This window comes from Heliangelus exortis, chromosome 4 (genome assembly GCF_036169615.1).
Source record: "Heliangelus exortis chromosome 4, bHelExo1.hap1, whole genome shotgun sequence".
In the NCBI taxonomy this organism is placed as follows: domain Eukaryota; kingdom Metazoa; phylum Chordata; class Aves; order Apodiformes; family Trochilidae; genus Heliangelus; species Heliangelus exortis.
In genome coordinates this window covers 2765439-2782387 of record NC_092425.1, presented here as the reverse complement: position 1 = coordinate 2782387, position 16949 = coordinate 2765439, and the positions used below count along the sequence as shown (strand labels likewise).

Sequence of the window (16949 nt, the reverse complement as noted above, 5' to 3'; positions counted from 1 at the left end):
TAGAGTCTGTAGATGTGGAAAGAATGTGTAATTATATTTCAACCTTTTTGCTCCTCTGTGCTTCTGTAGTTGCTTGTAGACACTTCATACAGATTTCCCTGCTAAAAGCAGTGGTAAAGATCTTGAGCTCAAGATGAGTTATGCTGAGTTAATTGAGAACAAAAGTAGCAGAGAGCTTTGAGTCTTCAGTATCTAGTGAAAGAAGATGTTGAGTTTCTCTCAAAAAGACCAAAAGCCATCCTCAGCAGGAGGGTGGCTTCATCCTGCAGAGATATTTATGCACAGAATTGTGTAAGGATCAGTGTTAAAATTCCATTCTGCATAAATGAGGAAACTACTACTAATGAATTACTAGCTGAAAAGCTAAATGTCAAGTTGGTACTGTGCAAACCTTGCTGGATTTAAGACACATTATTAATCTTAATTAATGATAGTTGTATTTAGAATTAAAATTGCCTGTAGCCTTGCAAGAACAAGATGTGGTTAGTGTATGGTTATTCCAACTTAATACAGTGTTTGGCATTTCATCCTGCTTTTAAGAACTCATTAAATTTGCTGTACAGTGCATACTTCTAGAAAGGGATCGTATTTTTCAAGTCCAGTTTCTTGTATTCTGAGCTACTGAGCTATGTCTCAGGGGACTATTTGTCACTAATTAGGGATCAGACAGCTGGTTTATTTAGATGGATTGGTATGCTTGCAAACATATCTAACAATCATTGTGGTTTGAGACCATTTCTTCTGGCCATATGGATGTTTTCTCCTTAGGTTCAAGCTCCTCTGTTTAGCAGTGCAAATAGACTTGTGCCTTTGCCCCAGACTAGCTGCTCACCTGTCTTGAAGCTGCATCAGTGTTGTGCCAGACTTGCAATGAAAGATTTGCAGAATGTACCATGGGAAACTTTGTATAGCCCCTTTTTGACCACTTTGCAATTTTGTGGGCAGCATATTATGAGCACAGCACTCAGTTAACTGAGTTGCTTGTCAGAGACAACAGAACCTTCAGATGGACAGAACCAAGTACAAGTAGTAGCCAAAACGCTTGTCCTGCTCCCTTTTTTTCTTTTTCTTTGTTTTTCTTTTTTTTTTTTTTCTGGCAGTGCTTCACAGAACTGAATAACAATGAAATTCCCTAAAAATTAATAACAAAAAAAAATTAAAAAATCAAAAAAATCAATCCTGTCTGGCTGCAGAATAAACATTATTATTAGCTAGTCACGATTTCTAGAGCTGTCAGTTCAGTTCATACTGCTACACAGCTGCAGGAGTGTTAACTGCATTAATAAACACACTGCAATTTCAGCTTTTCTTTTAAAAGTTTTCCTTGTCCAGCTCTTAATGAGATTTTTTTCTGATTCACCTGGAATGCCACAGAAAGAATGACAGAATCCATGCTGAAGTTAAGGACGCTCATCTCACCCTGTGCTCCCTGGCTGGGGTGGAAGAAGCTGTGGACAGCTGCAGCTCAAGAGTTCTTTCTGCCCCTGCTTGTGCCCTCCTGTTTGCTGCCACTAAGAGTTTGGGTAGGAAATGGTGCTGAGTTTGCATCTGGGCACAGCCTGGATGCCCACAGTGCTGGAGTGTCTTTGTGGAAACCAGGAGCATAGCTTAACCACAGGGCAATTCCCTTTTAGAAAGTTCCCCTTTGGAAAGGACATCTCAAAGTAACTCCCCTGTTCACAGTTGAAAGTGTGACAAGATCTTTTGTCTTGTAAGGACATGGTGGCAGAGTTGTTCTAAAGAGCAAATGTAGGTGATGAGCCATTCCCCATCAGAATGAGAATTTCAAAATGTAGCTGTTTGTGTCTAAAGAAGCCTTGCTCTGACACTGATCTTTGTAGCAGAGAATGCTCAGCCCTAGTAAAACCAGTTATCTTTGTGTAGTGGGTATAAGGGTATGAGCCTTGAATTCTCTCTGGATAAAGGCAGCTGTGGCAGGAGGAAAAACCTTCTCTAGTCCTGTTGAGCTAAGCCTGAATAGCTCAGGGTGAAAAGAGGCTACTTAGTATCTGAAAATAGCACATCTTCCAGCATTTGCTTTGTTAAGACAGTGCTTCAAATGTACAATCTAAGGTGGCCCACTGATACTGCTCTTCCATGTGTACATGGCTGTGCCTTTGATTAAGCAAATGTTTTCCTTCTGGGCTTGGTGGATGGAAGGAAGCTGCACTAAGTTAACTGCACAGTAAGGCAGTTCTGGTAATATCCTCCCACCCACCCCATTTCCCTTTTTTCCTGGCAAAGATCATATTAGCAACCTCTCTGCAATATTGCCTCTTCATGGGAGGAGGCAGAAAAGCAGTGATGAAATTAATCAGCAGTATCCTGTCAGCAAGGCTTTGAGAAGCAGTAATTTTGGGTGTCTAATGCAAATAGTACTGAGACTTGCTGACTTTACAGAATTGCTGCTGAGGAAGCTCGTGGCAGTGTCTGTTTTAAGTGTGGTATTAACTTTGAGTAACTTTTGGATATCCACTGGGTGGACTAACAACACAGGATCAGCAGTTTTGGTTAGTTAGTAGAATTTCTGGTAACTGTTAGTTCAGTTAGGAATCAATGCCTGGGCATTAAAGGGTATTTTTAATTCTCAGTGTGGGTTCAGCAATCATTAAATATATAATCTGGTTATAAACAGAGTGGAAATCATATTTTTTAAAACCTTAATAGTGAATGCTTGTGGTGGCTATAAAAATGATTTTATTATATTCTTCCCCTTGAAAGAACACTTTCATTATGCTTGAAGTCAACACAGTATTGACTTAATTGACATCAGGTCAACACTTATGCTTAAAAACATTATACTTTTTTTAAAAGCTTATGTTATACTGTGCAGTTGACAATCCATAATGTAATGTGAACTTGTTTTTAATTTTTTTTTCTTAAATCATTAATACATTTTTGGGGGCAAAATGTGGAAGAATGGTGTTCTGTAAATTTAGCCTTATAGAAGTAATCACTTTATGTTGGTAATAGCCTCAAAACATCTGCAGTGGTTGGAAGGAGCAATAAGGCCAAATTGCTTTCTTTTAGAGGAATGCTGAGTGGAGTTCCCCAGCTCAAAATAAAATTTTTTTTGGTAGTGAGTACATCAACTGGATACCTGGGTTTGGTTGTCTGTCATGCCAGCTTCAGCTACTGGAAACAATGTCTTCACAGCATGGATGTATTGTACCACTGAGGGAGAAATTCTCCTTTTGATTGTTGGTTTGAAGGCATGTTGCAAGGATTTAACCCTTAAAATAACTGTGTGTGGTACATGTATATAATGGTATTGGAGTTAAGTTCTTTATGGTTCATTTTGAGATCATTGTCTTAGTTTTCGTCCCATTAGCTGTTCCCTTACTGTCAGCTGGGCATCTAGTTTTATTGTTTTATTAATCTGAGAATGTATAGTTTGTGATAAGAATAGAGGGTCTGTGATTTGGCTTTAAATGAGAGCAATTTTACCTAATCTTTACACGTGCTGATTGAAATTTTATTTCATTGCACTTTCTGGTCCAGTGAAAAATATCATTATTACATCTTTTACATAAGAGCCAGCTGAGGTTAAGATGCAGAAAATGACTTCTCAGAAGTTAATCAGTGGCAAGATCAAAAACAGGGAATATGGATGGGTCATTCCCCTTCTGTGCATTTAAACCAGATGGCACTGGAGGTTTCATTAAGAGGGTGCTTTATAAGGTGTGCTTGCTTTTCAAAAGGACTTTGTTCATTTGGTGCCCCAGTTTATGGGATGAATGCTGGATGTCTTAAAGGAATTTAAGGTGCAGTGTTTGAAAATTGTTGCTTTATGAGGAGCAGGTACTCTTATATCATTCAAAGTGATAATGAACTGAAAAATCACCTTTAAAATTACTTGTGTGCAATCTGCTGTGTATATGAAGTTGTTCTTTATCTGTGCCTTCATCTGTTGGTTTATGGACTTTTTTATTGTACATTACAAGTTGAGGCCTTCATAAAAATATAACATTTGTGTTGCTTTTAAAGTCATGCTTACAGCTTACAATTTTAAAAAATGAATGCAAGGACTTTTTGAGTTTCCTCAGATGAACAATATGAATTTGTTGAAGATATCCTGTGTGAAATACCTCTGTGCATGAGTTAGGGGCTTCCTGAGGACTCTGCCTATAAAATCCATTTTTTTGGTCTTGTATTCTCTGCTTGTTGCATTCCCTTCCAGTTCATTTCATTTTGATAATGTGAATGTATTTCCAAGTAAATTGGCAGTGTTTACAATCTCAGTCCCTAGTGCCATTTTTTAATCAAACACATAATAAAGTGCCAAATAAACCATTCCCACCTGCATCAAACTCTTCATGTTCTGCATAGGATATTTTGTAATTTATTTACCCAGGAAGACCCAATTTATCTGCACATCTGGTTTTCAAGCCAGTCCTGCTTTTTATCCAGTTTTCCAGCTGGTTGACTGAGGCATAAGGAGGTCAGATGGCTTTCTTGAGGTCAGTATAGCAATTGTCTCAGCTGGGATCATACCCAAACTTTATCCTTTGCTGTAACCACTTGGCCTCACCACTCCTAACCACTCTATCCACATTGGTGGTGGTAATGAAACTAACTGAAAATGTCATTTTCTTTGTTTTATAGTTTTGCTTGCCTTGAAATACTGTCCCTTTTACAAATTCAGAAACATTACATCTGTTCACAACCTGGTTCCATTCCACTTTGAACAGCCACAATTTTTTGTGATTAATCTCCTTCCTGAATTCCAAATGGATGTAAGTTTCACAAATTCTGGGGCAGTGATTGATGACATTGCTGGTTTGTGTTGCTCTGCTGTGCTTCCTCAGGACAGACCCTGTCTGACTCTTCTCTTTGGAAGAGGAACCTGTGTTTTTACTCCTGTGTATCAGTGCCATAAGCTTCTTAGGACTCCTGGTTGCTGAGATTCTCTCCCCCTAGTGTTTACTTGTTTACAGCAAGAATACAATGTCAGAACAAGACACAGAAGTCTGTGTAGGTACCCATGGTTGCAAGTCTGGGGAAAAAGAAACTCTGGAACATGCTATAATCAGTATAATCTTACCCTCCTTGGTCTTGCTCTGCCATCCTGAAGGACATCAAAATAGTTCTAGTTCCAGTTTTTGTTAATTTCCTCTTGCACTGGAGGAGCATGTCACTAATTCACACGTGCATGTCCAGCAGGTACAGGGCTCTCTACAGTTATGCAGATGATGAGGATTATTTTCTGGTGCCAGTCTTGTATTGTTTGAACTGTGAGTCTCCTGACCCAAACCATCTCCAATTTCCAGCTGTATGCTATACAGTTCTCTTGTTCTTAAGTATTCAAGATGTCATGCATCAGGTAATTTTATTTTCCTTGCAGCAATTTATGATATACATAGGAACTAACTGCTGCTGCATGTCAAAGGAATTTTTCAAAAGCACTTTTCTTACTCTGGCATTAAGGAATTGTATTGTTTTTTTGGTTGTGTTTTGGGTTTTTGGTTGGTTGGCTGGTTGGTTGCCTGTTTGTTTGGTTTTTTTCCCTTGAAGCTGAAATTTTAAATTGTCTTTTGTGAAGAGAACCTCGTGATAAAATACACAGCAAGATCTTACCAACAGAATATAGTGGTAATACAGTAACTCATGTGTGATATTTTGTGAACATGGATGAAAGACTCAGAATAATGGGTATCCTGTTACAAGAACTGTTGAGGCTTTTGGTGTGATGCTTAGGAAGCAAACTTGGTTTTGTTGTTTTGGGTTTTTTTTACCCAGAATCGAGCTTGGAAACATTTATTCAAGTAAAACTTTTCCTTTTCTCCTTGACCCAGGAGCTGTTCTCCATCAAAGAGAAGATTGCAGTGGGCACACTAAGGAGAATCTCTCTTTTTTTTCCCTTTATCAGAATCAAAACCAGTGACAGAAATATCCTAAGCAATCAGATTATTTCATCAGTGGGTTTGCAGCACCTCAAGAGATTATAGCTCTGCTAAAACATCTGTTTCCTGACAGGTTAGGTTCATTGTTGCTGAAGTAAACTTCCAGAAAATGGCTTTGTGTCCTTAGCAGTAAGAATTCAACAGCCTGGAGATCAGGCTGACTGCTAAGAGGGAAAGTTAATGGTTTTTGTGAAAGCACAGTACAGCCACCTGTGTACTATTACAGTGTGGAAATTACTCATTTGTCTGGTATAGCTTTTGGCCTGACAAATTATGGAGGTAGTAAAACAATCCTCATTTTTGTGGGTTTTTAGGTCATCTTCCCCTCTCTCTCTCTCTCCACACACAAATGCCATGCACATGCCTCTCCAAGCCATGCTGGTTTTGTACTTGTGGCTGAAATTATTTATATCAACTTGTAGAGATTATTGGGGTTTTTTCTGTTCTTACGAGATGAATTTCTGAGGGAGGAATTTATTTATTCTTTATACTTCCTTTACTCTGGTTCTGTACATTCAGGTTACAGACCTAAACTTGGTATTGTTTTGAGTCCTTATATTCTTTTAGTTCTTCATTTCTAGAATGAGGGAAAACAAGAAAAAATGGCTTCTTTTCATGCCTGTGTTTCCTCTTCTCCAGACCAGGAAAAAAGCAGGCGATGATTAAACCCAGGCAGTTTGATTTTACATCAAGGTGCAATCTTTTCATTTGAAGGGAATCCCTTTTCCAAAAGCTGACCCCAGGAGGCTACAGCTTGAGTAAATTTCTTGGTATCCAGTCTGAGGATTAAAATGAAGCCTGCCCCTTGAAAATTTGCTGATAGTTGAAGAGAGATCATGCCTTTTTTGGTGTGTCTGTAATGTTCCTCTTGCAGAGAAACTCCTGGTGCTTCTCTCTGCCTATGCTTCAAGTCTTGTGAGAGCTGGGAAAATGAAGATAACAGGTGCCCCTTTGTCTCTCCCAGTCGTGCAAATGCATCCTATGCTTTCATGTTTTTACATGCAGTGGAATGTTTTGCTTCACAATAGTTTAAATCATGACCATGATTGATGAACAGGGTGTTCCACGCCACACAGCTATCATTAGAGCTCTCAGCAAGCCAGTGGTGTTACCTGGTTGGGCTTGAACCTGTCATGCCTCTATTTAGCCACCTTTTTTTCCTGTGTTACTTCTAGTGCTTTTGTTCACCTCCTGTTAAAGAAGTGGGCTACAAACAATGTGTTTTACCTAATAAATTAAAACTTAATGTGCTTGTCCAGAGCTCCGTGCCTCCTGGGGAGCTGGGATCCATGCTTTAGACAGAAGTTGAGGGTGCTTGGCTAAACACTTGTGCCCAGCAGGGTAGCCTCAAGAGCTTAAGAACAACGAGAATTATATGCAGTGAAAAACACTTCTCATTTACGTGTTTCTGGGCACTTGTAATGCCGTGGAGGATTTATCGTAATGAGCAAAGAATCCAAAAGCAGTGTTTTCAGGAATTTGACCAAGTTCTGTTTTTAGGAATTGCAAGAGATGAAGAATAAATGGGTGGCTGAGGCCCCCTGGTGCCACCAGAGCTCACTGCACTCCTCCGGTACATCAGCTACAAAAGTGAATTTTATATTTACTTTTATTTTTTAATTCAGTAAAACAATTTTCAGGCTAATGATGTACTAACTGCTCACATGCCATTGTTCCCTACCAAATACATGAATTCTTCATTATTTTTTTTTCCTATCTTGTTTTGCAAAGCTGTGCAAAAAGTCGGAGAGATCATTGTGTTTGCAACCATTATTCTTAATATTTGTGCTGGAGGCAAAAAAAGCTATACAGGGAAGCTAAAGGGTTGTGATTTTAGTTTTTTTACTAGTTATATCTCTGCCCAGGAATGACTGGGAGGAAACACAGCACAGGTAGTGCTCTCTGGTTCTGTAGTGTGATATAAACTTGAAAGTGGAAGGGATGGGGAATAAAAAGTGGCAGTGAGGAAGAAGTGAAATAGTTTTGTTTTGTTTTCTTTTGTGGTTATTAAGAATGGGGTTTGGTTTGAATTGCTAAGACCTTGAGAATCAGTTCAAAATGCTGTGATCTTAGGAACAGCAGTGTGGACAGAGGTTCACTCATGCTTAAAATTTAACTTAAAAGTATATACAGAAATGGTGTAAAGTAGTACAGAACTCTTCTTAGCAGAAAAGCTTCAGACTTACATAATTCCATGTAAGGTAACTTAATTTTGAACTCAGACTGTTACTAAAATAGCTGTTTTCAATCTTTCTATGTTGTCCTAGTCTCAGAATATGTTGGTATTATGGCTTTTGTCAAAATCTAGCTATTTATGCTTGTGACCAAGTTCTGGCATTCCATCAGGTATGAATAGCAGCTTATAAAGTTTTAAAAAATTAATTTTGGTGCTTAGGTAGCTGGCTGGTCATTCTATCCAGTCTGTAATGAGGAGAGTTGGGATTTTTTTTTTTTTTCACCAGTTAGTTGAGATGTATTTAATAGTTTCTATCACAGACAATATGTTATAATTTGTCACAATTTTCTGCTGTTTTTAAGGACGAGTTCAGGGTGAAGAAACCTCACTGTAGGACATTGAGGAGTTGATTTAGTGTTGGTCTCTTCAGATGTTCCGGAATTGTAAATGTTTCACTTGTGTTTGTAGTAGCTGTGGAACACTAAATTTTTACAAGTTTGAAAAGGAAACATTCAGTACAACATGTCTTGGGTTTGGGGTTTGTTTGTTTGGTTTTTTTTTTGCAGTTCTTCAAGGATCTTATGCATAGCATATGAGGTTTTGCAAGGTTTGCAATATATGAACAAACATGGAATGGTTCACCGAGCACTCTCCCCTTGCAACATTCTTTTGGATCAAAAGGTACAGCTACAGGAATAAATCTATGGTTTTGTTTGGGTTTGTTTTTTTTTCCTCTTGCTTCCAGCAAGCAGCATGCTATACCTTACATGGGGACTGGACAGTCACAGTCTTTCTGGTGGGTAAAAAATTGCATATGTGGAAAGCTGTGGGAGTTTATTTGTTTTGCTTTAAACTACAGCTTTTCCCCATTTCCTAAATTTCAAATGTGTTTCAGACTTTGTTTTTCTCTTTCCCCATTTTCTTCTATCCCAAACCACTTTTTTTCACCCTTTTTAAGTTGTCTAAGTCTTGTTGTGGGCATCATAGTTAGTAGCAAGACCTTCCTAGCTGTCTGAATAGGAAAATATTTCTTCTGGCTACTTAGCTGTTGATAATATTTCCTATGTTTCATGGTGATCTCATACTTGACCTTTACTTTTAAGATATCAACACATTTCTTTATTCATATTAAATTATTAAAATTCCAGCATGTCTCAACTGTGTTGCCACAGATGGTTGAGCTGGCAGTGTGGAAAACAGGTTCTGCTTGTGAAAACTGAGAGAAATTAATTGCTGCTGTTGTACTCAGAGTGACTGCTTCATCTGAACTAACTGCCTGCATAACCCCTTTTTCCTTCCCCTTCTTACTCAGTTTATATAAAATAGCTTGATCCTCCTCTTGGAAGGCAGAAAGAAAAGAAGGAGGAAGGAAGGAGCAGTATTTTTCATATACTTGTAAGCAAACCAAACTCATAATAATTCTCTAACGAGCAAAAGTGCTTTAGGATTTTAAGGTCTTCCTACAATCAATAAAAGAACATAAGGGGGTCTGGAGACCATAAACTTCCAAACTTTTCTCCTGTGCATGGAGTGGCTTGGTGATGTGGCCTTCACTGCTTCACCACCTGCAGGCTGGCTGAGAATACTTTAAAAATCCAGCAGAAACAATACCTCAGTTTAACTTCTGTGCCTGGTTTTTGTTGTTTTAGTGTGAACTTTCTGCCTCCACAGAATAAGAGCAAGCATCTGGAAAACTTGTTTGTTTGAAATATGTGTTGATACTGTTAAGGAGAGCATGATAGTAATGAGATTATGGGAAGGACTGGAGAAGCAAGGCTGGGTAAATGGAAAAGGTGAGGAAATAGGGGTGATGCTGAGGGAGTTCTAGGATTCAAACAGGGTTTTGAACAGGAAAAACATTCAATAGAATGTTCAAGCCTTTTTAATTTACTCAGAATATACTGTAACTTACAAAGTTCTGATTTTCTTGTGTGTTCCAAACAAGGGGGTTACTTAATGCTCTTGGAAATTAAGAGCATTCAAAATAAGCAACTTAATAACTTAGAGTGGAGTACTGCATGAGAATTAGACAAAGATATAGGAGGGTGACTTTTTATACATATCTGTCTTCTGACAGCTAACATAACTTGAATTTTAATTTTTATTTTTTTTTTTTACTTAAACATAGATTATTCCAATGTGAGATTCTGCAGCTCTTGGTCATTTATTTTTTTCCTTTTCAGGGACACGTGAAGTTGGCTAAATTTGGACTCTACCACATGACTGCTCAGGGTGTTGATGTTGATTTCCCTATTGGGTAAGAATGTAGCTACAAAAGAGAAATATATCGGGGATGTATTCTTTCATGGAAAATATTCATGTTGTGATAAATCATCTTGAAAAATGTATAGAATGCACAGGTTACAGGTTGCTGCTGCATACACCCCCTACACAGAAGCCTCTGATAATGTCAAGAGAAAGCTTATTTATCATCTGAGAGTGAAATTAATGAAAGACAGAGAATGGGTGCCATGCTGGGATGTTACTGTAACTGTATGATGTCAGTCCTTATTACCTTCAAATGCTAATAATTCCCTGTGACTTGGATTCTGGAAATAGAGTCTAATTTAAGACAGGAAAAAGCACAATTAGGCTTCAATATCACACACCACTGTAGAACTCTTGTCTCTTTTTCATTTTTGTGATTTATTGTCAAGTGACCTTATTTTCTAGCCAAAGGGATGTGCTTTCCTTGTCACTTCTTGGGGTTTTTTTGAGTTGGGGTTTTCTGAGTTAACAATTGAAATACTGAGCTGATTCTTAAAGATATGGCCAGATACTGTTTCCCTTCAAAAGGTGATTCTGGATTTTTTTTCTAAAGTAGTATAATGACTTGTTGACAGAAATAGTGATATTATTTTAAAATGATCTAGCAGCAAGTAGCTGTATGTCCTCAACATCTGTTGTTACTTTTTTTACAAATTCAGAGGTTATTTAATGGGTACACAGACAACAAAAGTAAATACTGCCCCACTGACCCTAAACATGGGTCCAGGATACATTTATGTAATATACTAGTGCTGAAGCTCAATATGCATTTTCTTTAAGATATGTGGATATGCTGTCTTGAAAGCTGCTGCTGTTTCCTCTCACAAAAAGGTGAGAGCTAGTGATTAAGATTTTGTGGTTTGTATCTTGCTTATAAGCATTTTGTATATTGCATTTGGAGTGAATCTTGGCTGTAAATTTTGCCAGAATAAAATAGAACAATCTGCATTGCTGTGAATTCTGGTTTCTCAGAATACAAAATCATTTTGATTACTTTACAGAAAGGGTTTTATTGGACAGAGAAGGGTATTACTTAATGTTGCTGCATCTTTCTAGGTATCCATCATACCTGGCACCTGAAGTAATTGCACAGGGAATAGTCAAAGCAAGTGAGCATACTCAGTGTGAGAAGCCCCTGCCTTCTGGACCTAAATCAGATCTGTGGTCTCTTGGGATAATATTATTTGAGCTCTGCATGGTATGTTAAAGGACAATTCTCTTGACTGTGACTCCTGGGAAGTAGCTGCATTAACTTTGTTGCTCTCAAGTATGGGCTTAATGACACTTTGCCCATCACTCAAGTCCAAATATCAGAATAATTTAGCATTCCTGCCTGAACATTATTAGTCATGCTTCAAGTATAAGGATGCATACTGGCTTGGTTTGAGCATATATGTTAACCATGGGCAGCTGCAACTTCTGAACCAAGAAGTCTATCTGGTTAATTTGCTGTTTTAATTGTGCCTGTAAGCATGAAGCAAGCATTGCTGTCATGCCCCCATTCTCATTGGGAAGGATGAGAAACTAAAAAAGGGTTTATTTGGAAAATGCTTGTTTGACTCTAAAAGTTGAAATAAATTATGGCAGCATAATCTTCACCATTTGTGTATGTTAAATTAGATTTCTTTTTTTCAAAGACAGCAACATTCTATGGGGCAGTATAATCTAGCAAGTATAATCTACCTCAATATTGATACATTATAAAAAAAGATAATTAAGTTGTCAGACAATTGAGTGGTCAAGAACTTCTTTTATCTACTAAGTAGATCAGGACATTGGGAACAGTCTTCTGCATATGCTGTTCTTCTATAAATTTGCATAGTGTTCAGAGGTTATTATTAAGTATATTTTTCTAAAAATGCAATAATGCTATTTTTTTGAAACATCTTTAAAGGGATTTTCAGATGACTTTTCAAAAGTACTGTACAATAATCCAAGCTATGATGATTACCTTTAGGTTTGCTAAGAAAAGGTTGTGCCTTTTTGGTTTTGTTTGGTTTTTTGTTGGTTTTGTTTTGGTTTTTTGGCTTGGTTTTCTGTTTTTCCAGCTAAGAGACTTTATAAATATGTATTTTTATATAAGGCTATATAATATATATATATATATATACTTTTTCTATGTAATCTTTTAATATAAAAAAGGTTTTCTATTCCAACCAATAGCTTTCCTATATCTAAAATTCACATGTAGAAGTTCATTTCACTGCCTTTGTGTAGATTTATATATATTTATATATAAATAAATATTTTTATATGGTAAGTTTCAGCTGTTGATTCAGTTTTGTTCATCATTTAGGGGAGAAAATTATTCCAGAGTTTGGAGATAGCAGAAAGATTGAAATTTATAATTATGTTAGGTAAGTAGCACAAAATCAACTTTTTAAGTTCCCAAGCAGTTCTGTAATTAGAGCTTTACAGAGAAGTCAGCTTGTGATGCTCAGACCTAAGGCACTTTACCTTTGTCAGCTTTCATCTCCAGAACTAAATAGGCATTTGAAGCATGGTTGGTTGTCTAGGGAAGGTGGTGCCACAAAAAAGAATTTTGCAGAAGAGCTACAGCTATATTGGAGTAAGAGCAAAGTATCAAAAATCGTGCTCAGGAAAGGCCATTTTGATGCTTATTTCATAGAATCATAGAATCATAGAATCCTAGGGGTTGGAAGGGACCTGGAAAGATCATCTAGTCCAACCCCCCCTGCCAGAGCAGGGCCCCCTAGAGTACATCCCCTAGGAACGTGTCCAGGGGGGTTTTGAATGTCTCCAGTGAAGGAGACTCCACAACCCCCCTGGGCAGCCTGTTCCAGGGCTCCGTCACCCTTACAGTAAAAAAATTCTTTCTGATATTCAACTTGAACCTCCTATGCTCCAATTTACACCCATTACCCCTTGTCCTATCACTGGTCACCACTGAGAAAAGCCTAACTCCATCTCCTGACACTCACCCCTTACATATTTGAAAACATTGATGAGTTCACCCCTCAGTCTCCTTTTCTCCAAACTAAAGAGACCCAGCTCCCTCAGCCTTTCCTCATAAGGGAGATGTTCCACTCCCTTAATCATCTCAGTAGCTCTGTGCTGGACTCTTTCAAGCACTTCCCTGTCCTTCTTGAACTGAGGGGCCCAGAACTGGACACAATACTCCAGGTGTGGCCTCACCAATGCAGAATAGAGGGGGAGGAGAACCTCTCTTGACCTACTAACCACACCCTTTCTAATGCACCCCAGGATGCCATTGGCCTTCTTGGCCACAAGGGCACATTGCTGGCTCATGGGCATCTTCTTGTCTACCAGGACCCCCAGGTCTCTTTCACCTACACTGCTCTCCAGCAGCTCAGCCCCCAACCTATACTGGGACATCGTGGTGTTCTTCCCCAAACGCAAAACTCTACACTTCCCCTTGTTGAATTTCATCATGTTTCTCCCTGCCCAACTCTCCAGCCTGTCTAAGTCTCTCTGAATGGCAGCACAGCCTTCTTGTTGGTTTGTGTTGCAGGATGTTTCCAAAATGAGTTGGGAATCGTGTGGCACTAAAGAAAACTGTTTCTGTGCTAGCAGAGCTTATGTACCAGATCCCAGGTAGGGAGAAGCAGGGCTTGAATAGGAAGACAGAAAATAGAAAGAGGCCTGAGAAGCATATTGACTAAATCCAGGCTTTTGTTTCTGGCTTCATCTGCAGACTCTAAAACATTACTATAGACAGCAGGAGGGTTTTTTGTATTGTCAGTAAGTCTGAAAGTAGGACTCCTTTTGTGGCTTTTAAAACTTGGTTTCTTGTGAGGTTTGTATATAAACCATGGGAAGGGGAAGGGCATGAATTTGCAATTTAAAGCTTTATCAATAAGTTATTATCCAGAGCAAACAGTAACACTGGTAGCTACTGCCAATAAAAATTTCTTTTTCATTATGCAGTTGGTGCTTGGGTGCTGAAATTCTGACTGTTTTGATAAGTGATTTGTTTACAAAGCTTCCTGAAATATTTCAGTCCCCTTCTAGTTGAAAGCAAGTTATTGGTAACCTTTGTCCTCTGAGAACATTCGTGTCCTGACTTAGGAATTATTTTGTCAGCAGTGTGTTGAAAACAAGTTATAAAAAACTGCTGTTCATATCTGCATGTAGCAAAAAAAAGGAAAATTGCTTTGAGCTTCCATATGCAGATTTTTTAAGGAATTTTTTTTTTTTTAATCAGTGGAAAGATATTTTTAATTGCTTTGGCAGAGACTGACATTGGATTTATGAAGCCTGCAAAAAAACTTACAAGGTTAAATTAGATGTTTTTATTTAGATGTTTAAGTGATGTTGGTTAACTTCCTTAGGCCTCTGTTTCCCGTCTGCGTAGGTGATAATAATTTTCATTTCTATTTTTGAGTTAAGTACATTTTATTGGGATGAGGCTTTATTTGATAATCCTAGTTCATTGGTAGAACTTTTAAAATAATATTTAGCTTTTTATTATCTGTCATTATTATTCTGTTTTATTTTTCTGTTTGCTTTTCAAAGGCTGTGTAGATGATATTGTAACTGTATTGGCTGAAGAGCATGGCTGCCTTGATATTATTAAGGTTTGTGGACCTAGTTTTCTTTTCCATACTGTTTTACCCAAAACACTTTATTATTCTTGTACATTGTTCCCATATGTGTATTTTTGAAAATTATTTGATCACTTCATGTATTTAGCAGTATAAGGAAAGATTTTGAAGTCTACACTACATAACTAAGATGCTTTCAAATAACCAGAACTGGTAATACTTATTCTTTCCTAAAACTACTGTCAATATCAGTAAATATTAATGCTCTCTGGATGGATTTATAAGTTATAAATTTTCTTTAAAGTGTCAGGGAGTAAGTATTTTTATTCTAAAAATTTAGTCTTCCATCTGGTCCACTTAATACATTTTGAAAGCATATAATTTATACAGTTCCACTCCCCCAACCCCCAGAATTATTCACTCAATTTTAGTGTCTTTATATTTTGAAACATTGTGTAAAAGGATCCCAACTCTTAACAGAAGGGAGTTCCCAGATACTGCATTGTTATGAACTCAGTGCAGAATATCAGAGTACCTAAATTAAAAACTAATAATAAAAAGCTATGTACATTGCAAATTTTTCAGATTTTTCTTTTTTTTTTCTTTTTTTTTTCCCAACAAAGCAAATGCAGGGTTGGTGGGTGTAAAGAATTAATTCCCTGGCACTGTGATCTGACACAGCCAGTCCCTTGGGTCTGGATGTGAAATTTTATCACCCTCAAAGGAAAAAGCCTGTGTGTTAAAAGTGTCTTGTTGAATTAAGACAGTAATAAACAGATTTCTTCAATATTTTTCTCATTCAAGGACCTTCCTGAAAATATCACAGCTCTACTGAAGAAATGCCTTACATTCCAACCTTCTAAGAGGCAAGTATTCAGTCCAAACACCTTGTAAAATCTGCTGGGATATTAATAAATTAAAAGACCTATTGCTGTACCTTTTTGGAAATTCTGTTTGTGCTGTCTTTCAGAAATTCTTGGGTTTGTTGCTTTTCCATACTTAAATTAAAAGAATTTGGGGGGGAGGGCAGGGGTGGAAATAAAGTCTGTAAAACCTCAAGACTGATTCTGAGTGTTTTGGGGGAAAAACTATTCAGGCATTTGTAGTTCTAAGTTTTTACTGATTCCACATCTGGAAGTTAGTGGTAGTTACTGTAGCTCTGTTGTAGCCAGAATTAGGGTGCTTTCTTCTAATCTCACCTTTCAAAGTATTTTTTGATTACACCAGTCCACCACAACTTTCTTCTGAAAACTGAAGTATGGTTTTGTTCTTTAATCTTTGAATTTGTACTTTCCATTGTTTTAGAGGGATTAAAGGTGAATTAATAAAATGATTTCTATGTACACTAAATGAAGGTGAGATCTAAACTAGTGCTGTTAAAAGACTGCATGGTGTATGCATTCAATTCATCATGAATAAAATTTGTAGACATTTTATCTATTAAATTTTCTAAAATCCAATGTAATTTAAAATAACTTGCTAAGTTATTATGGGGAGATTTCTTATTGAAATGTAACGTTTTTGTTTTGTGTTTTTTAGAAGCATTTTACTTAGTGTTTTATTCTCTTTTATTCCAGGCCAACTCCAGAGGAGCTGCTAAATGACAGTTTATTTAGTGAAATATCCTCAAAATATCCTCCTTTCCACAAACCTGCTGGTCTGTTCTCCTCTTCTCCAAGGTGTGCTAATTTAATGCTTCCTGAAGACATAAGTCAATTATATAAAGGTAAAAGCTGGTGGTTGTTTAATGGGTAGAGGTACAGGGAAAAATGTTTTGAGGGATGTGCACAAGTCCAAGGAGGGCATCTTGATTTTGGGCTTCAACCTCAGGGAACGGTTTTTGTTAGTATTAAAGTTCAGCTTGGGATATCAATACCATCTTTAGAATTTGGACATGTGCATGTACAAAATGGGGTTTGTGGTTTTTTTGTTTTTCACTAAATTTTGTTGTGAACTGTGAATTGGATTCTGGATTAATCAAATTCATTTGTGAGATGATTTTTGGAAGTACTGGAAAAATAAATCCTGGTGAAAGGGGTCACATTATAGAATAAATGATTACATTTCTAAGTTTAA

At 37.4% G+C, this 16949-nt stretch overlaps 1 protein-coding gene and 1 long non-coding RNA gene across 5 annotated transcripts in view; one reads left to right on the top strand and one right to left on the bottom strand.

The window, feature by feature from the left end:
• The window catches only part of TBCK (TBC1 domain containing kinase), a 58927-nt gene that overhangs the window by 8856 nt on the left and 33122 nt on the right, over positions 1–16949 (top strand). For 2 of the 4 annotated variants that reach the window (XM_071742615.1, XM_071742616.1), the window contains exons 4-10: positions 8646–8760; positions 10263–10336; positions 11404–11545; positions 12644–12704; positions 14845–14906; positions 15678–15739; positions 16451–16599. In XM_071742615.1, coding sequence (XP_071598716.1) covers positions 8646–8760; positions 10263–10336; positions 11404–11545; positions 12644–12704; positions 14845–14906; positions 15678–15739; positions 16451–16599 — 665 coding nt within the window. Of the gene's footprint in view, positions 1–8645; positions 8761–9749; positions 9873–10262; positions 10337–11403; positions 11546–12643; positions 12705–14844; positions 14907–15677; positions 15740–16450; positions 16600–16949 lie in introns of those variants that run through there. The other 2 variants (XM_071742617.1, XM_071742618.1) reach the window with 2 other exon arrangements.
• LOC139795696 (uncharacterized) overlaps positions 2017–16949 on the bottom strand; it is a 40378-nt gene continuing 25445 nt past the window's right edge. The window contains exon 7 of the long non-coding RNA XR_011725652.1: positions 2017–10641. This is a non-coding gene — a long non-coding RNA (uncharacterized lncRNA). The remainder of the gene's footprint in view (positions 10642–16949) is intronic.